General features: G+C 40.5%; 2 protein-coding genes across 6 annotated transcripts in view; both read right to left on the bottom strand.

Annotated features, from left to right (window-relative positions):
- LOC121731576 (sesquipedalian-1) overlaps window positions 1–5,061 on the bottom strand; it is a 28,089-nt gene extending 23,028 nt beyond the window's left edge. For all 3 annotated transcript variants that reach the window (XR_006036256.1, XR_006036255.1, XM_042121066.1), the window contains exons 1-3: window positions 4,610–5,061; window positions 4,330–4,515; window positions 199–336 (exon numbers count right to left, since the gene is read on the bottom strand). Coding sequence is in view for 1 of the 3 variants with exons in the window: in XM_042121066.1 (XP_041977000.1) it covers window positions 199–336; window positions 4,330–4,515; window positions 4,610–4,814 (529 nt within the window). In the remaining 2 variants the exon portion in view is untranslated. The remainder of the gene's footprint in view (window positions 1–198; window positions 337–4,329; window positions 4,516–4,609) is intronic.
- A 5,125-nt stretch (window positions 5,062–10,186) lies between these two features.
- Window positions 10,187–22,342, bottom strand: part of LOC121731570 (mediator of RNA polymerase II transcription subunit 13) — an 87,569-nt gene continuing 75,413 nt past the window's right edge. For all 3 annotated transcript variants that reach the window (XM_042121055.1, XM_042121056.1, XM_042121057.1), the window contains 15 exons: window positions 21,833–22,037; window positions 21,233–21,504; window positions 18,319–18,468; window positions 17,853–18,058; window positions 17,441–17,593; window positions 16,871–17,296; window positions 16,608–16,747; window positions 16,058–16,344; window positions 15,596–15,781; window positions 15,141–15,367; window positions 13,263–13,408; window positions 12,782–13,056; window positions 12,158–12,400; window positions 11,472–11,713; window positions 10,187–11,063 (listed from right to left, as the gene is read on the bottom strand). In XM_042121055.1, coding sequence (XP_041976989.1) covers window positions 10,931–11,063; window positions 11,472–11,713; window positions 12,158–12,400; window positions 12,782–13,056; window positions 13,263–13,408; window positions 15,141–15,367; window positions 15,596–15,781; window positions 16,058–16,344; window positions 16,608–16,747; window positions 16,871–17,296; window positions 17,441–17,593; window positions 17,853–18,058; window positions 18,319–18,468; window positions 21,233–21,504; window positions 21,833–22,037 — 3,291 coding nt within the window. In that variant the 3' untranslated portion in view covers window positions 10,187–10,930. The remainder of the gene's footprint in view (window positions 11,064–11,471; window positions 11,714–12,157; window positions 12,401–12,781; window positions 13,057–13,262; window positions 13,409–15,140; window positions 15,368–15,595; window positions 15,782–16,057; window positions 16,345–16,607; window positions 16,748–16,870; window positions 17,297–17,440; window positions 17,594–17,852; window positions 18,059–18,318; window positions 18,469–21,232; window positions 21,505–21,832; window positions 22,038–22,342) is intronic.

The following is a 22,342-nucleotide window of genomic DNA, read 5'->3' as shown; positions in this document are numbered from 1 at the left end:
AGTATCTGAATACCACTTAATATGGCAACTCCAACAAATACAGTAACAGATGCTTTATGATGTTAAGGCCAGCACCTGCAACTCTTCTGATGTTGTGAATGTCAATGGGCAACGGTAGTTGCTTTCCATCAGGTGGCCCGTTTGCTTGTTTGCCCTCTTATGAATATTTAATATGTATTAATTGAACTAAAAGCTTACGGTGTCTACTGCCCGGCACAGCCTTTGGTTCGCCATCAGGTGCTTTGTTGAACGGATTGTATCTCTGACCTCGTGGTGGGACTTTTGGCTCCTCCTCTGGCGGAGACACTGTCACCAGAGCCTCGGCAGCTTCTTCAGCTTAAAAGTTAAGGACATAAATTATTGCTATTTTGACATAATACTTATAAATATATTTTTATCATATTATAATAATAGGCTACTTGACCTATATTCAATTTCATTGAACAAATGCATATTTCTAGTAGAACTTGGCCTAGGAAACCGTATTTCACCCTTATCATCAAATAAAAGCTATTTGATTGATAAATAAAGTCGATTTGAAAATATGATTTTATCAAAATAGGATTTGTACTGACGAAAACGCTTTTGCGGTACTTCCGATTTGGATGTGACGTCATCAGACTCCTAATTTAATATCTTTTATTTATCGCGCTCGTTGTATGTAAGTTTATTTGTACATAAATAATAAGAATAAGCCTGGAAAGATTTCTAAAATATATTTTCTTGAATAATTCAAATAAAACATCAGTTTTATATAATATTATCTCCATTTATTGTAGACGGGAAAAGAAATGGCCAAAACTTTTCTCCAAAAGTTTTCAACATTACAAATGATTTCTAATTTCTTATTTAATTATTTTATAATTTTTGGACACTTTCAGACTCGTACATTTAGCACATAAAAAATGTTCAATAAAAGAGTTTAAAATACAAAAAGTATGACGTCACACTATGGCGGACAGTGTTTTCGGCGCCATATATAAGGCATATTTTTCAATCAACATTTTTATGGGTTTCTACTGTGTAAAATATTAAAATATTAGTTTTTTTTTGTAAAAATGAATGATTAGGAAGCGATTAGCATGAAGAAAAAAATTAGGTCAAGTAGCCTATTACAATAAAATGAAATAAATCTAGCATACAAACTCAAACTCAAACTCAATTTTTTTTATTCAGAATAAATTTTTTCAAATATTCTCTGAACGTCGGGGCTACACAGATGCCTACCACCGGTTCGGGAACTAACCCGGCGAGAAGAACCGGCGTAAGAAACTCGCACGGGGCCATCTTTTTCTAAAAAGATGGAAAATTACAAAAAATATATTATAAAATAACAGTGTCATTATGACTAAATAAAATACAACGAGTGTACAATTATTATACATATTATAATGAAACAGCTCTGCAGGGGGCGACCTTATTCCCATGGTGTACTATCATTCATGAAATCAGTAACTTTATAGTACGCTTTGGTACACAAACGTTCTTTAACAACTTTTTTAAATCTATTAATTGAGAGATTTTGAACGATTTCTGGGATCTTATTATAAAGGCGTATACATTGACCTTTAAAAGAATTTTTGACTTTAGTAAGTCTAGTCACCGGAATTTCAAGCTTATGTTTATTACGAGTATTTCTCCCATGGGTATCACATTTTTTCGTGAATTGATATATATTCTTTTTAACATATAATACATTTGATAGGACATATTGAGAAGCAACAGTTAAGATTCCAGTTTCCTTAAATTTTTCTCTAAGTGAAGTATTACGGGCCAACTTGTAGATTGCCCGCACAGCTCGCTTCTGCAGCACAAAAATTGTATTTATATCTGCAGCATTGCCCCACAGCAAAATGCCGTAGGACATAATACTATGAAAGTAACTAAAATACTACAAATATTATATACTTATAGCCTTGATGGTTTATATCAAACCTTAGATAAGACTCTTCCTATTTATTTCACTATGACAGTGTAGTTTTATTTTTAAAACTAAACATTCTATGCAGCTTCGCCCGCGTAATTAGGAATTTCAGACAAATTAGTCCACAAAAAATAGCCCATGTTCCTTCACATGGTCTACTCCTATATCTATGCCAAATAACATAAAATTCCTCAAGTAGTTCATCATATAAGCCCTTTCAAATAATTTTCATCGTTTTTTTCACATTTTCCTCTGTTTCTTTGCTTCTATTACACTTGCGTGCAAAAAAATCGACCCACCCCGCGCATTTCTGTTCAAGTCGCTATATCTTAAAAAGTTATAGTTATTTATTATTTCTTTTTATTAATAATGCGAGTTAATATGATAGGGAATGTGTACGTTTACTCTACATTTTCTAAACATATTTGCTTGACTACAAACGACACAAATCACTAAGCACCCCCATCACTCAGTTTTTTAATCGTTAATTGAACGGTTTTGTTCTGTATGAAAAATCGGTCAAATCTTATTTTTTTTGTTTTGTTTCGATTTTTATTGATTTATTGTTCATTTAACTTCTTAAACGTAATTTCTTTGTGGCAAAATAGATATTACTCCGAATAAAGCCTCTCAAGCAGGGGCTTTGCTAAGAGCTGAATTTAGACAACGAGTTGTAGCTAGAAGTCTTAATTTAAGTCGAACTTCGTTTACAAGAGTATACCGAAGTATTTTAGAGACACTAAACTTTACCATGCGACCATGTTCAGGAAGACATTGGGCTACATTTGAACGTGATGACCGTTTTAAGGTGTCAACGTCCTTGCGGAATCGACATCTCATTTCAGTTCAAGTGCAACGACGGCCAAGAGAAGTCCGATGAGTTACAGTAATTGAGTAGACTGTACGACGAAGACTTGCAGGCAGCTGTTTGACTTCACAAAAACTCGCTAACGGTCCAAAATTAGCCCCAGCACACAGTCAAGCGCAGCTTAGTTTCGCACGTTTTTATGTTGATTTTTCATTGGAGCAACGGCGGGTCGTGCTCTTTTCTGATGAAAGCTAAATCAGTCTTTATGGTAACGATGGTCGCAGAAAAGCATACCGTAGATAAGGAGAATGATTTGCGCAGGTGTGCATTGACGAAAGGCTTCCATTTGGTAGGTGTTCGGGGACTGTATGGGGCGAGATTTCTTTTGATGCATAAACCAATCTTGAGTTCGTAACCGGGCCGCGCCTTGGCACTTTGAGTACCTATCGCTACATTCAGGGCGTACTGGGACAACATGCGGTGCCATGTGCTGGTTTTGTTGATGAAGGTTTCATATTGATGTAGAACAATGCTCGACCGCACGTTGCTGCGAAAGTTCGTCAATATAAATTCTCTCCGACGTCGAAATTTCGGGTTTGGACTGGCCAGCAAGGAGTCCTAACCTTAATCCTATTGAGCACCCATGGGGAGAACTCAAAAGGAGGGTCAGGGCCCGGACTCTTGCCACAGATACCCTTTAGGACCTCCGGGTGGCTGTACAAGAAGATCGGCATAGTATCGCTCAGGAGTTCATCATAACTTTGATAAGGTCAAGGAAAACCCGGATAGAAACCTAAATTAGGTTAATGGGTGGCACTACGAGCTATTGAAATCAATTTGTTAGTGTTTTTTTTTATACGAGGGAGAGCCATGCTTCGGCACGAATGGGCCGGCTCGACCGGAGAAATACCACGTTCTCACAGAAAAACGGCGTGAAACAGCGCTTGCGCTGTGTTTCGCCGAGTGAGTGAGTTTACTCGAGGCCCAATCCCCTATCCTATTCCCTTCCCTTCCCTACCCTCCCCTTCCCTACCCTCCCCTATTCCCTTCCCTTCCCTACCCTCCCCTATTACCCTATTCCCTCTTAAAAGGCCGGCAACGCACCTGCAGCTCCTCTGATGCTGCGAGTGTCCATGGGCGACGGAAGTTGCTTTCCATCAGGTGACCCGTTTGCTCGTTTGCCCCCTTATTTCATAAAAAAAAAAAAAGAAAGATGTCATTAATCGCCTACTGAAATGTAATGCCAAACTGACCGGTTTTTGTTTTAAGGCTGTAGAATTAGTAAACGATTTACAGTTACAATAACTATAGCATTAATTAAATCCTTATTGTACTACCTTTAAAACGATACCAACATTTATTTAATACTAATTATATTTCATTGAGTTATTACCGTTTGAATCATAAGGAGAGAGGTGGGTCGATTTTTTTGCATGCAAGTGTAGTTTTAGAGTGATAATATAGTATATTAGCCTTCCTCGATGAATGAGCTACCTAACACTGAAAGAATTGCAAATCTCAGTCAGTAACTACTAGTTTAATTACTGAGATATGTGCATTCAAAAAAACCTTTAATATTAGTATAGATAAAAATTACCTTGAGCCTCATCCAACTGCCGCTGTAGCTCTGCAACCATAAGCTTCATGTAATCATAGCTCGCACAAGCCAAGGCCTTCATCCAAGCCTCCATTGAGGCCTGAGAGTTGGTGCACAAGTAGAATGTGCGCCCTCCTTCACATTGAAATACTATTTTAAAACTGTACGACTCCTCCTCAGTGAGCTCTGAAATTAAACATTTTTGTGAATTCATTTCTATACAAATTACAAACCTAGTTGTGCTTATTCTCATAATATAGGTATATATCAATAAACTTACCTATTGTACATCCTTCCAGAATAATAACACCCACAGGTTCCTTTTCTCCTTGTTTGTCGAAGTAAAACAAGAGATTTCCTTTCAACATAAACCATCGTCTTTGATAGCTCTTTCCGACCTCGCTTCGCATATCTAACCATCCCTCACGGTCCACCGGGGTCGCCGACGATGCGAAAGCCGATAAATTCTTCTCGTTTATCTTCATTTCTAATATAAATCGCACATCGACTATCTTGTTGGTATTGTTGGTAGACAGTGGACACAGAATATTTTATGTTTGTTTCCCTAATTCCTTAGCACGGTATATATTTTGATTATACATATAAAATTTGCTTAGAAACGATAAACAAGTCTAATGTTTCAGAAGTACTACAGTTTGAAACAAACTTTGAAATAGGATTTTTGTAAACAAAATCACAAACTTAATAAACAAAATAGCCTCGGCTCAGCATGAAATTGTGCCAAAAATCAATCTGACATTGACGAATGACGTGCACTTGACAGAAGCTCTCTTTTTTTAATTTATGATGATTCGTTCAAAAACCATAACTTATAGCACAGTATAGCAATTTTAGTCCCTACAGTAACGAAACGCCTTTGATGTCGCACGATGCCGCCACCGATGACAGGTACCGAGCAGATATGCCAGGGTTGCCACGAAACGGGAAATAAAATAAAAATAAAATATTGTGCTTGTAATGAAAATATTATCATTTAATCTGTTTAATCAGCGTGTTATATTTACATATTTATTTATTTTAAAAACTTTATGCACATATAGGTACAAAGGTGGACATAATGCCGTATGGCATTATCTACCAGTCAACCTTTGGGCGATACAAGGACAAAGTTGTATAAGTGCCAGTCGAGTTGAAAGAGGAAAAGACAGAAAAAAATAATAAATATATATTATACTTATAAAATTTATATTGTATAATACTATACTATACTTATAATATACATATTATCATTTATCACACATAAAATTATATATAAATAAAACCAATAACCATACGTAATATATTATTATATAATAACTACATTATAATAATATATAGTTGATCAATGATGATGCTAAAAATATTATAAATATTAATTTATGCCATAAATTATGAAAACTAAGAGTCTGCCAACTGTTTCAAGTAAAACTCACGTACCCTGCGCTTAAAAGTATCTCTGGTTTTTGACATCCTGATTTTCGGAGGAAGAGCGTTCCAGAGGAGAATAGCCTGGATATTAAAAGAAGAGTGGATGGAACTTGACTTGTAAGAAGGGCAACTTAAAAGCTGATTTGAAGTGGATCGGAGGTTTTTATCGTGCCTGCTGCAACGGTATTGAAAGTGAGGGGCGAGATATTTGGGAGTATGGGGGTGATGCAGCAGTGAATATAGCACACACAGTGCCTGCACAGAGCGGCGCTGACGTACAAAATTAATTAACCCATCAAGCCCCATAAGCTCACCGGTGAGCGAGACACAATAGAATAACAATAGATTTCCAAGGATCCACGAATCACGATCGAAGGATTAAAATAATGAAGACGCATTTGAAATTTCGAATATATAAAATATCCAATAATTAATCACACGTCAGGTGTAACAGAAGCACTTCAAAACTCTTATTACGTGCGCGGTAAGGGCGCGGTATGTTACGCTTGATATGTGTACCTGGGTAGGTAGGTACTAATTAGTATGTAACAGGGTATTTGACAAATTTTTAATTTATTCTATATTGTTTCTCTCCTTGTCACACTTCTTACAACGTAAACAATAAAACAGAGATGCAAATACATGCCGCCCAGGGCCAACACAATATTAGTGTAAACTTTGAGCCGATATTTATGAAAATTTAAATCCTTTTTGTTTTTTGAATCAGATTTACATCCGTACACTGAACATTTATTATAATATCCCATTGTTTATAAGATAACTTATCGTTTTACAACACAAAACTCGTAGACAACGCGCCAACGTCACCCCTGTGGGCGCAGGTACACAAACTCCGCGAGTTAGTGTACGCGGGCCCTCGCCGCCCGCTTCCCCGCGGGTACCCCTCCGTTGCTCTGCGCAAGTACATTCGTTTCACTACTGTAGGGATATGTCATATTGCTATACTGTGGTTTAGTGTGTGTAGGGTTGCCAGGCGTCCGGATAAAGCCGGACTAAGGGCGTTTGTGCATTACACGGAATTTTACCATCCGGCGCGGCGCGGCATCCGATTTCCTACCTTATTTATATGGCAAACGTGAAAGTTATGAACGCCGGACGGTAAAATTCCGTGTAGTGCACAAACGCCCACAGTCAGGCATTTTGCTTGCGTGTCCGGCCCAAATCAAAGGGAGTCCGGCTTTTTGTAGAGCCTCAAAACACCAATTTTATATGGTTATACTGTTATACAAATATACACCTAATGAGATGGAAAATTGTATAGCTATTAGATGTTAAACTGTTTTAATAAAACAGAAAAATTGTACGGTGTACATGAGCTGCTGAACACGTGTTTCTATATTAAAGTTTAGATTCTAAGTACTCGATAGCAACTCTTTTATATTGTACTAATGTCCGGCCAAGCTGACTGCTCCGTCCAGCTTTTCGGTTTAGCGACCTAAGTGTGTGCCCGGCGCGGCTGCCCGACGCGGGCGCTCTTGAATCGCCCTTTGTGGCCCGGTGCTGACACTCACATTGGCATGTGTGGCCCTTGGCCTGTAAAGTGTGACGACCACTGCAGCTCTATGGTTACACCCTGTATACGAATTAGCCCTTTTTCGTCGGGATCTAGACCCCTAGGGTCGGAAATCTATTGTAATAATGTATAAATAATGCCAGAGAAGATAAAGAGGATTGAAAATAAAACTGTGCTTCATGTGTAGAAAGCGACTAGGAACCAATGCACACAGTACAAACAACTATAATTTCATATGAAGCCTAACCAACTGTATTTTGTCCTGTTTTATAAAGCGTCTCTTGACTCTGCCAACGACATTCATTGTAATCCATCCATTGTAATATAAGTCTCAATATACAGTGTGTAACAAAAATAAGTGATAATACTTTAGGGTGTGTATGTGTTCCTTGTAGAGAGTTCACTGTGAAAGTAGCAGCGCTGATGGACGAAAAAAATTTTTGACTTTTGTATGGGCAAGGGCCCGAGCGTCACGAGTTTCCCCATACAAAAATGAAAAAAAATTATGGTCTTTCTTTCTCTTGTATTATTTCTATCTCTTGTAGATAGATTATAAAAATAAAAAATAAAGTGGAAATTGCTTTGGGCTTTAAAACCAAGACTTGTGAATCATCATTGGCAGGACGCATCAATGTTATCATGATTCTAGTATCACGCGATTCACAAGTGTACTGTGATACTGCGATTCGGCCTATTACACTATCAATATTATCACCGAATCGTGATAATATTGATGCGTGTAATACCTGCAATTGCCCTATGAAATCTGGTAGTACATCACTTAAGCTTGGACCGTGTCTTGGACCTAAACAGGATCATTAAATTAATAAAGGAAGAAGATTAAATACAAATAAAAATGTGCAATAAATATGTAATATTTTATTCATAATTATTATTACCTATTTTCACAGTTATTTATAAAGTTATATTAATATCAAGTATTACACTAACTTTTGTTTACGTCTCATGATTGCTCCGTTTAGAAAATTTCATTTCCATCTCAATCATCAGATTCGATCACTTACAGCTAATATATGACAAAACGGTGAGGTCTATGTACAGTACGTTCCCAATTCCCTAAAAAAATTGACAAATTCACAGTAACGAAAAGAAAATAATCGTAAACGAAACCTTAAAATAATCGATTCAACTACAAAATCTCACTTAACAACTGTACAAATATATTACGAGTGGTTTCTTTAAAACACGATACGTCGGCAAAGCGGGCGAATAACGGCACATCCGACTACCCGATCATATTTACAAATCGTTTTTTAAAAACAAAATATAAACTATATACAACATCATTAAATATTCTCAAATGCTGTAACACATTTAAAACATTTCATATTTAACTAGACTAAATTCAGTTAAGTCGCCGTGGTATCAACACTCAAATAATTTAAGTTACAGGGCAGGAGCCCCTAGCGAACAGAACCTGTACAAATTAATCTACGACCTGCGCCCGCTACACGCTCAAACACAATACTGCCTGCCGCTCCCGTCCTAAACTGTACGGTGTGTATCAAAGGTATCGGAATACAAAATGCTGGTTCTCATGAAACATTTCTGTACACTTATTAAAATGTAACATCTATTTTCCTTACTTTAGATATATATTAAAATATAAAATTTCATATAACTAGCAAACTGCAAGAGATTCCCGGGCCGACGCGCGGCGCGTCGCGGCCGTCGGGCCCGCGTTATAAATTTTACAAAATGACTTCTATTTATATAAATGCTAGGTTCGAACAGGCTCTAGGGCTCCCCTTACCGCTAACTAACCGTAAACTATCGGTGTCACTAAGGTCATGTTCAAACGGAGGTTCATACAGCGTCACAAGAAACGATACACTACCAACAATGTTTTAGAATCTTTTACCATTCCCTCTGCGATGAACGCGTCGTAAGTTGGTATATTATTATATTTGCAATATTTCAACTAATAAAACCGTTCATCTCGCGGTCGTCCGCCCACGTGGAGTTGTTCCCGGTTACGAAGCTGCTCTGTCGACACGCGACGCCACAATTCATCTATGTATAATTGTATCTAAACGTTAAACTACACATCTAAGTCCAGGTTCAATTATGATACTTGGAAGAATATTCCTTGTCATTTCAACGTAAAACAGTTTATAAAAATAGTGTTCGTGCGTACCCACGATTTTTGGATACAGTTTAGCCGAGAAGAACCCTGTCAAACGAAACTATCGAAAAAAATAAGGACCGTATAAATATCTATTCTAAGTGAAATGGCTAACTCCTTTGGTTAATCTTACCGGCTTGACATAACATAAGAAAACATAACATACAGAACCGTATAGTAGCCAGACTGCACTTCTGTCTTTACATTTGGAGTAATCTCAAAGGCGTTAAAATATGACACAAACATGAAATTATTATGAGACTTACATTTTGAATAGGTCAAATTTAAAATTGTCGACGCATGCCTTTGAACTAATATTACATTTGAGTGGTTTTAAAACAATTTCATATTCCAATTTAACTTCATCGACAAAATATAATAAAATCAAGATATTGTATAAGTATATCAAATAAATAAAAAAAAACAATAATTATAAAAGATAAAAAAGTACAAAATAAATATGTCTTTATCATCTAGTCACTGTTCCAACAATACAATTTTCTTATCCGACTAAAACATTCTAAAAATGATGGCTATCGAAAATGAGGTTCGCGGTGACAACACGGAGAGATCACGGAAGAATGATTGAAGAAAGACTTGATGGAAGAATATTAGTAATGAGGTGCCTTAACACTACCTACAGATAACGATAACCGCTGCGCGTACGCCGAATTGGACCTTCGTAAATTTTGTTACTGTTAGTTTACACTAGACACCTGGCTAATCCACCAATATATATTTTTTTTACATTTTCTTATTTTTTGTAACATTCGATAATCATACATCTTTGTGCGTGGTAACTTTCGCTTTCCTCTCGTCGCGTACGCCGCTCCCGGGGATCGGGCGGGACTAATGAGAAACCCGTTCCGCCGACTCCCGGGCCGCAGCAGGCCAAACGAGTCACCAGCACCGCCGCTAACAACTAACCTACCGATACCGGCCGACGCCACATAACTAGCCAACTCGCGAATAACAAGCTTATACACACCGCGGCCCCGACACCGAACCCGACGCAAATATGATAGCCTCCAACGACATTATTATACGAAACTGCGTTCACGTCGCTTCGGATTCGGTGACCGAACCGTATCATACAGTTAATTTATCTAAGTACTGTCTATTTATTACCGTCGACGACGACCTTCCGTCGCATCTAGAGAGTAGATGGTGTAGAAAAGTATACTTATATGCGACGTTACATCTAATCCCGCTCGGTATATAACATTTGTAGCAAATCGCGATATTACTCGTATCAGGTATAATTGTACTTTATTTTACTGGAAGGAATTCTAGAAGGCTAAACCCTCGGTGCTTATGTTGCGAGCGCGACAAATATACTTTTCCCGGCGAATACAAAACACAACGGAGAAGCGGATCGTGGTAACCGACGCTCCCGCGCCCTAACGGGACGTAAGAACTTAACAAAAATAAATATCGTAATTAAAGCTCGGGGCCCCGGGGTGGGGGCAAATAATAACAATGAGTGGTCGGGCTCAGCCGAGCGCGGCGGCGGTGTGGTACAGCTGCATGAGGACCTGCACGTGCAGCGGCAGGCAGGACAGCCGGTCGTGCGTCGTGCCGTCCAGCGCCAGCCACGACAGCGCGTTGTACCCCTCCAGCACGTACCTGCAACACCAGATATAAGAAACGGGTTAATATTTTACAATGTCTTATGTGTTTTGTGCATTTCAATTGTCTGTAGCCTGAATTCACTTTATTCAAAGTTTGCAGACTGCAGTGTCATTATGAAACGACTATTAAAAGCTATTAAGAGACAGCAAGACAACGAAAACGCAAAACCTCATATTGATCCTCAATTAAGAATTTACACAAAGCGAAGTTCCTAGACGGGGCCTCCTATACATTTAACAGTTTTTAGTTTTTATGATAATATTAACTGCGTGACATGAAGTTTGTAAATACTTCCGCTTCACCAAAACACATACGGTTCTCATATCCGTCTTACAATTATAATACAACATCTAACATTGTCTCATAAACTTTACAAATTCTCCGCTTCACTGAAACACCCACCTGAGCACGACGGTAGTGGTGGCGGAGTCTAGCGGGTGGGCGTCGCGGCGCTGCGTGAAAGCCGCGTAGTCATCTCCCGCCTGGCTGCACTGGAGATGCAGAGCGTTCTTGAGGAAGGCAGGGCAAGCGTCGCGCAGGTGGCCGCAGCCCCCCCACCACCATCGCGGCATGGGGCCGAGCGGCGCCGTCGACACCAGGTACCCCAGTGCCAGGGGCTGCTGCAGCATCGAACCCACTTGCTCCTGTTGAACCGAGTTAGCTAATGAGTATATGTGGTAGTAAACTTTAGCTAACAATCACACAAGTCATCAATTGGAAGAACATTTTCAGGAACGTTAACAGCACTAAAACATTGATGTTTGGAAGGCCGATATAACGAGTCCTAAGTTTCGCAACACAATCAACAATCTCCCAATCGGTCTATTATTTAGCAACTTATGACTATTTTAACCACGTCAACACTATGCATAGACATTTAATAATACTCTAGAATGGCGACCAAGGCTGGGTAAACGGGGTGTAGGTCGACCTTCAACTAGGTGGGACGACGATCTCCATTTAGTTGTAGGCCCATTTTGGATGCGAGTAGTAGGAGAGCGGCCATCTTGGCGTTCATTGAGAGAGGCCTATGTCCAGCAGTGGACGAATTAGGCTGATTTGATTGATTGATATATAATCAGTCTCACCGGTGCAGGGTCCACGTCGCTGGGGTACGCTCCGGCGGCGTGGTGTCGGGGTGCGCGCTCGCCCTCCTGCTCGTCGCGGCGCGGCGAGTTGCGCGGGGAGTCCCCGAAGCCCATGAACATGTCGCTGATGCCAACCAGCTCGCAGATGTTCTCCTCGCCAATGTCCTCGTCCATCTCCAGACCCAACAGCATGTCGTTGTCCTCGCCGTTAGGCAGCTGCGGCTCGAACGGCATGTGGTTCGACTATAGAAAAACTTTACATTACAAAATACCGTTTACGTTAGAAACGTGTCGCCATGCTATATGCACACGATGCATAAATCCAATCGCACATTATACAATGATAAAATGAAAAATATACAATGAAAAAAATATCTATAAAATAAACACGACACAATACTTGCTATACTTGTATTACCGTATCAGAATAATTTATGGGGGTGTATAAAAGATTTAGGGCCTGTTTCACAACTTCCTGATAAGTGTCGGCTATCCACCACTTAAGTTGACAAATAGAGTATGGAGCATCGGTCAAAAAAGTTGTGGATAGCCTATCCGGCACTTTATGGGAAGTAGTGAAACAGGCCCTTAGCCTAATCATTCTTAGTTGAAACACTATCTTACCTGCGTGGTAGCAGACGTGGGGAAGACGAGTATATGCGTGGCGGTGACGTCACGTGGCGTGTGCAGGTGGGACTGTATCGAGGCCTGGGAGAATCTCTCGTCGGGCGTGAACCGGTCGGCCATGAGGCGGAGGCACGAGTCCGGCTCGGTGGACACGAGGCAGGCGGACAGCACGCACGGCGCGGCGCCGGGCACGCGCGCGCAGCTACCGCACAACTCGCGGAGCGTGCTCGACGCGCGTTGCAGGTTCGGCCGCGATAGCAGCCAGCTCCAACCTGTAATGCGACGTTTAATGTTAATTAGCCCGTCCCTTAAAGTATCGCGAGTATGTCATGTAAAAATGTTCGATTTCTATGAAATTGCCGCAAATATGGGCCCACCCTTGTGTTGAAAATACGTAGCTCGTAATGTTTATGTTACTTTAATTTTATTCAACAAATTTGACTAATAATAAAACTAATATCTATTACAAAAGTCGTACCTCGCAACTCGCCATGTCCGATCCGTCCCACTCTGCCGACGACGAGTCTCCATGGCTGCGCGGACTGCGACATGACACCAAGCATGAAATCCATTAGCTTCGTCAGACCCATCCGCCGCGCCGGCCCTCCACGCTTTCTCCTCGACCTACAAAGTGCAAGATATTGATTTAAAATTAAATTATTCACTTACGCCCTTAATAATAAAAATACATAGCGAATAACTGAATTAAATTTCGAAAAAATCACCTAATAGACAAATTACAAAAACAACAGGCTTGAAAAGTTATCATAATATGCTGCTTGGAAAATTGTTCTTACTATTTATATTAGTAAGAAGGATGACAATTTTTTGTTCATGCCACTAGAGTTACTTTGCTGACGTAACAGACAAGACGTATAAAACATTGTATAGCTCATGGAAGACGATGCCACAAAATCTTTTTCCTTCAGCCATTATTTTATAAAGTGTGTGATTGTAGCAGTGCAAATTATTTAATGATGATACTCAGAAAGACTCATAATTTCGAAAAATATAACTATCGAGTCAAAATAAGTGAATCGTGTTTTCCGTTAGGCAAATATCATATAAATATATCAATATATATTTATATGATATATAGCCCGCTCTTAATTGGATATCCTACGGCTCCCACACATAACTGCAAATTCGCATCATATCCTTCGATCACTAATATACAAGATACACAATCCCATACAAAACCTCTCGAAAATCTGTCGCAGAGTAAAAGTGTTTAAAAAAGTATACATTTATCTAAAATCAACCTTAATAATAGTTATTAAATATCTTTTTATAAAAAAATGTACAATGTGTGTTTACAAAGCAATACATTTTTAAGAACGACGCACGCTTCAAACTAAATTCAACCATCGTCCATATGTCTTAAAGTTTAAATTATTACAATTCCAAAAAAGGACTTCAATAATTTTACGGCCGCACTTCGCCGCTGGAACAGGGTGAAGTGAAGTATGAGTGGAGTCGAACTGTTCAACATTTTTTTGTTGATTGTAATAATTTTAATAGTCCATTTTTTAATTTTTCCAAAGTTTAATGTATAAAGTGTGGAGTAATTATTTTTACTTGTAATATTATGTTGGTCTAATATGTTTAATTTTATAGTTAACTAAAATATACGTGTATACATTGAATATAAATGCTTAGAACATACAACGCTCGCTAAAGTCGGCTTGAAAAATTATTGCCGTGCTATAACTGATATCCAATCTCCACATCTAACTGGATTTCGAGAAAACCTAAAAAAAAATATATTCCTCAGTAAAATAAATAATAATTAATAGCGACTCCACCAAATGGAACAGAAAGTACAGAAACACAGTGTATAACCCGAACATTTCAAGTGGGCATGATAAACTACGATAAGTACCTTTAGTATGAGTATTCGCAATTGAGATGGTTTATACCTCGTGTTGATTTATTTACAACTTAATTTTAAAACTGTTTTTTGTTGATTTCTTAACGAAATACCAATATTTATAATACAATTGTATGAAATATATTAGGATAAAATTAATACTTACCGGAAATTTGAAATTCCATCCTTTTTTTGCGTTTTAAACGTATGATTTTTACAATTGTTGAACGAGCACTGGGACATGTTTCCCAGCGGAGCGTTCGAGCACTACTAAATCGAAAGTCCACCAGAATGTTGCGTTTGGTGCTCTTTTAGTGAGGTCGTTTTTTGCCACGGACTGTGTATCTTGTATATTAGTGATCGAAGATCGTATCGCAAATATTTGCGACAAAACTCATACTAAAAACGACAATACGATGCGATGCGAATTCGCAATATTGTGTGGGAGCCCTTACTAGGATTATTCCACTTGTTTTAAATACAAACCTAGGCGGCACGTGTATATTGATAGCGGCGGTGTCTAGCAGCTCGCCTCGCGCGTCCGTAGCGCTGGCGAGCAGCCAGCGCTGGTCGTGCGACAGGCAGTAGGCGACGTACAGCACGGCGCTCTGCTCTGCCGCCGTGCCCCACGTCTCGGCCACCTCCTTGACGGCTCGCGCCGGAGCTAACACCCACGCCGGACCGAACAGATTGTATGGGGCGCGGTTTTTCTCCTGCGAATGTTATATGTTCATCACTGTTGGACAACACTCCTATTTTGACAGATATATCTCGACGTGCAAATATTATTAAAACTTAATTTGTTTATTTGCAATTACATGTATAACACACAGAATTTAACTATTAGCAACTCGTTCTACTAACTTTATTGCTTGCAAGCCCAAATTAATAGCGTGTTGTAACATGGAAATTTTAAGTAATGATATATTCTAAATACTTACATCTTTATTACTAAGGAAGAGGTTAGCCTGCGCGGCCGTGCGGAAGCCGGTTAGCGATTTGCCGACGGGCGAGTGTACTAGCTGGCGTCGCGCGCCCGCAAACACCGAGAACGCGAGCGCGCGCGTCTCCACGCCGCCTCCCGCACGCCCCGCCCACGCCTCGCACACGCCCTCCAGTGATATTATCTGAGGGTAACACTCACAATGTAAGATCACATCTTAATAATTTTGATAGTATGTCTTTATTCTTATTAAAAGTAAACGATTGAGTCTAAAGTTTTTTTGTCAAAAGTGGATTTAGAATTATTCATGTCTAGTCTACATGGCTTTGGTAACAAATGATCGATGAATTGTCCCGAATCAATAACACCTCATTACCATACATAAATAACATAAATATTTGGCTTTTTTGGCTTGAAATATTATGCGAAATATGAGAGTCATATGGCTAACAAACTGTACCTTGATTAGCGGGTTGTGATGGTGCAGGTGATGCGCAGCCTTGGCGGCGAGACGCAGGAGCGTACGCAGCGCTCGCGGTCGGTGGGCGTGGGCGGCGGGCGGCTCGACGACGTATATGACGAGGGCTGGCGCGCCCGCCTCATCCTCCTCCCACGAGGCCGCCGCCGCCGCCGCGCTCGCGCCCCCGTCGCTCGCACTCGCCTCCCCTCCCTCCCCGCCGCCCGCGCCACCCGGCGTGCCCGGCCGCTCCGGCGCCGCAGGAGGACGCATCGTCCCCGTGTTTGCATCTAAGAAGGTAAGTATTTAATTTTGATAACAAACAATACTAAAGTACTATTTCTTGATACCCATGAACTGAACTAAACCCATATTGTCGTGAATTCGTAGAGTTAAGTCATTAAAACACAATATGTGTGTAGATGTTATGAATAGTCAAACAATCGATAAGCAAGTATAAGATATAGACAAGAAGACACATGTAAAGTGATAATTCTCCCTATGCTTTAAGCTCAACTGGATCCTTTCTTGTATACAATAGGAGGCTACTCACTTTCTAATATCGTCCTGTCGATGTTCAAGGCGGCCAGCTGAGGAACGAGATTCGTTCGTAACGTCTCGGCGTATGCACGCATGTAATCTCCGAGTCTCCCCGGAGGTAGTTCCCCGCTCCACTCCTCACAGTTTGCATCTCTAAAAGCGTAAATAGATTCGTCAATATTTTATCGAGACACGTTTCCGAAACACAAGTTTATTTGGCTTGCTCTATGGTATTTATTAGGTAATTGAAGATACTCCATCGAGCGGCAGACTCACCTGTCTGTCCTGGACGTGCGCACGATGCCATCGCGCGCGACTCGGGTGACGGGTCGATGGCGGCCCAGGCGACACGCCTCGTACGCGGCGGACAGGTCGCGGAAGAAGGCGCGCAGCGGGTCGCGGAGCGCGGGCGCGTCGGCCGCTAGCACCACGTACGCGACGTCGCGCGCGTGCGCGTACGGCTCGAGCGATAGGCGCTCCCAGTGGCGCAACGCGTACGGCGACAGTGCCAGCCAGTCGCGCTCGTGGCCGACCAGCAGCGGCGGCACGGGCTGCGGCTCGCACAGGTCCTCGTTGCCGCGTCCGGCCAGCCGGTGGAACTGCCGCCACGTCAGCGGCCCGCTCACGCCGTCCCACATGCGCGCGCCGCAGCAACGCTTCTGGATAGCGTCCTGCAGCAGCGGCCTCAGGCGACGCATCAATCTGTACAGTACATAAGTTACGTTAGTTTCGAATTGACACTCATTAAATAAATTATGGTATAATATTGTATAAATGTAACTGTCAACAATGAAACAATGTTCCTACCTATATTGTTATCAATAAATATTATTATTATTGCAATACCTGACAACGTCCCTCGAGGAGCGTGGCGCCCGCGCGCCGATGAAGGGCCATCGATGCACGGCGCCGGTGCCGGTGGGTAGCGTCGCCATGCCGCTCGAGCAGCCCATGGCCGCCCGCAGTGCACGCGCCGCCGCCGCACCACCGTCAGAGTATCTGCAAGAAACAAAGGTTTTAGTGTGAGTTACATAATTTAATTGTTATTTGAGACAACAGCGACAGAGAAATTATATTGTAACTAGTAACCTATGTGGATGCATCTATAGAAAAATATTTAAAAAATTGTAATGTTGCAGTCCTGAAGAGATCACTAACAAGCAAATTGTTGATTATAATTTTGGAAATATTATTGAAAACTTTTAATTGGTATAGCAACTATGTAGCCTGTTTTTAGAAGAAGAGACACAACACTCACTCGAGCAGGTTGAGACGCAGGTCGTCTGGCGCGGCAGTGCGTGCGGCGCGACGCGCGGCTCTGGCGAGCGCGGACGCGGCGCCGCCGGCGGGCGCGGCGCTCTGCGGCACTAGCACGCTCGCCACCTCGCCCAGGAACCCGCGCCCGCCGCCGCCCCCGCCGCCTCCACCCGGCTCCTCCGCGATACCCGTAATCTCCATCTCATCCTGAATATAAGCAGTTGTATGTAAAGGTTAATTTGAAAATCGAAAAATACACCATAGCTATAATAAAAACTTGATAGTCATAACAATATAATATATCACAGTTTTTCAATCCTATCTATGTAGCGGAATCTAAAGCAGGAACCTAAAGTTTTTAATGTAAGCAATGTAAAAAAAATACAAGTATATATTATTATATTAAATAAATCTTTGCTCCACCTATACCTTCGGCATATTTGAAGTATCATTCAAGCAGTACGCACCTCATAGAAGAGACCCGCTCGATGCGCGAGTCGTCGGTTGACGATGGCGCTGAAGCCGCACGAGCAGCGCGACGGCTCGTCGTCCGCGCCGCCGCCCCAGTCGCCGCTCGGCAGGTACGTAGCCGCGTCCGCTCCGCGAACGTTGCCCGCCTAAAACATAACATATTCATCACTAAACTGTAGAAACAAAATACTTAAAAAGTGTAAGAATTTGGTTTGAATTTTATTTGAAATCACTAATCAGACACGAATATTCGAACTTATTCATCAAAAAGCCAATTAATATTAGACAACACCTAAAGTAATAAATAAAGCATATTCAATAATGAGAGTATAATGTAATAAAGAGGTCATATAATGGTAAAATCAATACAAAGTATTATAGTTATGATAGTAATCTATTAGAATTAACATTAATTAATTGCGGTAGAGTTTTGACATCACATAATATGTATGTATTGTGTTTTACATGTGTTGTGTGTATCAGGGATGTTGCGAATATCCGCATCCGCATCCACAAATGCGGAGCATCCGCATAGATTTGGACATCCGCATCTGCATCTGCATTAATTCAATGCGGATTTTTATGCGGATGCGAATGTCATACGAGTTGCGTCAAGAAAAAAAAAACGGCGGGGTCTGTGAATGGCGCGTGCCGTTTGCGCGTGACAAATGACCAATGGGAGCGAAAAAGCCGGCCGGTTCCGTAGTACCGCCAGTTTTTGATAAGTTATTGATAAGTACTCAGTATACCTTCTCAATAGCTTATAAAGCCTTCTTAGCCGTGTTAATTTTCTATTTAGCATATTTCCTACTCCCGTGAATTTTTCTACATATTTTTCAGAATCAACTGTTTAGCTAATAGCTGGTAGAAGGTCCCAGGCACTGTAGTTGGAGAAGGGAAGAGGGGATTTCGGGACAAGCTCGAGCGTGTCAGATTAAGCTTGTATAGGCTTCCGATTTTTTTCTAGTTATCATAATATAGAAATCAGATATCTCACATGGTGGGTTATTTTTTTTTAAATATTGAAATGTAATCGGATCTGTCAGATTAAGATAAGGGATGTTTAGTATACTGTATATCCCAAAGAAGCTTCCATATAAAGCACTGACGATTCAAAGGTTAGGTAAGCCTGAAGCGACATTTCAAAATATAAAAAAATAAAGCTTCATATTTTTCTAACTAAGCTTCGCAGATATTTTATTTTGCACTAAACTAAATGATTTAGTCCTTGTTGTCTAAAATATATTTAAAAATAACCTAAATAAGCAATTTCCTGGATATATTTTCTTTTTCAAAACTTTAAAATGGCTGCAGTTTCTGAACCCACCGCTAAAATAAAAAGCGCTCTTATTATTTTTTTATCAGTTTTACCTAATGTAAAAAATCTACTAGGTCTTCATGACGCTCGAGTGACTACAAAATTAGCACCTTCCCCTCCCCTACTACTGGACACTAACGATTTCTTCCTCTTTAAAACATTGCATATTTCACAAATGGATCCCTAAATCGGAAAATGATCTTGGATTACCCGTAATATTTTTAAAAACCCTATCTAACGAGACCACACACGGTGGATTGGACGCGAAATAAAAAGAATTATCCCCGCTTGATGTTTAAGGGAGGTCCCATAATTTTTAAAGGTTTTATATACCATTTTGTCGGTTTAATAATTTAAGTATAATGCTTTATGCTCAACTTTGTGTACTTACTAATAAAAAAAGTGGTAGAGGTTAATACAGGGGAAATAATGTAATTTTCATTTACAAATTATTATCTCTTTAATACAAAAGTATTATTATAGTACAGGTTTCCTAGAACATTTTTTTATTACTATCAAGTTAATTTTTCGTAAGCAGCTTCATTTTGATAAAACGAACAACAATTTCCTCTGCAAAAGTGGTAGCTAACAGAGATAAATATGATTTAATATTTCGATTTGATGGTCCTAAAATATGGATTGTTTTATTCAAAATGTGCTTCAAAATGTAGCTACTCACGTAAAATTTGCTTGATATTAATCAAAAAACTTGTTCTAGGGAACCTGTACTATTATTTTGTAACACATTTATAAAAATTAAAATAATACTTTTTAATTTTATAAACAATACTAGCTGTCCCGGCAAACGTTTTTTTGCCATATAAAGTATTTCGCCCGTAGTATTTTATTGAAGTGACTAAAATATAAGTATGTCACCATGGCAACGTCCATCGATATCTCGTCGCACAAACAATGGTCGCCATCAGTCTCGAGTTGTGATAATTTACTATTATTTATTCAACAAATGCACTTATCAATATAAAAAGTACCCAGTAACTGATTCTCAGACCATATAAAATTTGGTTAAAATCAGTAAAGCCGTTTCGGAGGAGTACGCGGCCTAACATTGTGACACGAGAATTTTATATATAAGACTAGATAATTCCCGCAACTCTGTTGCGCCAAAATACGTTTATCTCGCGGGAACCATACATTTTTACGGGATAAAAAGTATCCTATGTCCTTTCCCGGGTCTCAAAGTATCTCCATGCCAAGTTTCAGCAAAATCGATCCAGCGGTTTGAGCGTGAAGAGGTAACAGACAGACAGACAGACACACTTTCACATTTATAATATTAGTATGGATTTATATAGGATCCAAAACATCTGCATCCGCATCCGCGGATGTGAACCTCTCAAAATCCGCATCCGCATTCGCATCCGCGGATGTGAAAAAATCGGGATCCGCAACATCCCTGGTGTGTATATTACAACAAAATAAAAATGTTCTTATTCTTATTCAATGTGTGTTTCATATTTAGTCATATAATTATATTATTGTCATCATCCTTTTTGTTATCTTCATTTATAAATAAATTATATTGTCCTTAAAAGTGAAAAAAAAAAGTTGAGTGAAATGACTGTAAAACTTACTCTGGAGTCGCATACGCAGAGCGTGCAGCTGTCGAAGTTGTGATCACGGAAGACGTTTAACACGGTGTCGGCGAGCAGCACGTTGAGCAGCAGCGGGCAGGCGGGCGCGGGCGGCGCGGCGGGCGTGCGCGGTGACGGGGAGGGGCGACGCACCGGCGAGCGCGTTTCCGCCCCGCCAGCTGAAGCCCCACCCACAGCGCCGCCACCCGCGCCCGCGCAAGATAGAGGACGCTTCACGCCGTTCGTCGAGCCGCCAGACCCCGTGCCGGTACCTGTACGAAAAAATTAAGATATTTGCGTGTTTTTGTAACAATACTTTCGTAGTTTCAACATTTCACTCTTAAATGTTAACAGATATAATATATCGATCTTGTAATTTCCTTCTCCTGTTTTTAAAATCGATAGGCATAACACATACCATTTTTGGTTTAAAATGTTGTGTTAGGTATTGCAAGTTCTTTTACATTTAAGTTTTATAAGAATAAAAAGTAATCATTACATTGTCCGAACATCGTCCTGTCAATATGAGATGTAAAATAACTTCGACCAAATTGACAGTTATTGTTTTGTAACTGACAGCCATTGTTTTGTAAAACTGACCGTTGGTATCGGCATCAGCTCTCTGTCGCTCGTCGCGTTCGCGTTCGCGCTCGCGGTCAGCCCGCAGCCATCGCGGGCGGTACACGGCGTTCGGCGGCAGCGTCACGGGCGGCAGCAGCTGACTGGGCAGCGTCGTCAGCGGCGCGTACTTAGATGAGCCCACGTACTTATACATCGTCGGCGGCTTGAACACGTACGACCAGTCCTGCGATACATAATCGATATAAATAACGCGTTTAGTTGTCATGTTTGCTTGTAAATGCCTTCTAGTCACCTTTGTTAATCGGGGAAATATTTTAGAGTCTTCTTGTCTCCTTTATACCTAGCTATACAGTATTGTGAGTTGTTAGTTTTCGTACATAATATAATATCAAATTAATAATGCTTTGTCTTGGCTGCTATTTAAACATCTCACAATCCCAAACAAGTCCACGTTACAGTAAACGACTGGAATATAGAAAAGATCGAACCTGCACCCTCTTCGAGTGCCAACCAAAGGTCAACCCATCA

The sequence above is a fragment of the Aricia agestis genome, chromosome 11 (assembly GCF_905147365.1).
Source record: "Aricia agestis chromosome 11, ilAriAges1.1, whole genome shotgun sequence".
Taxonomy (NCBI): domain Eukaryota; kingdom Metazoa; phylum Arthropoda; class Insecta; order Lepidoptera; family Lycaenidae; genus Aricia; species Aricia agestis.
The sequence above is the reverse complement of the archived record's forward strand: the minus strand, read 5'-3'. Positions and strand labels throughout refer to the sequence as shown.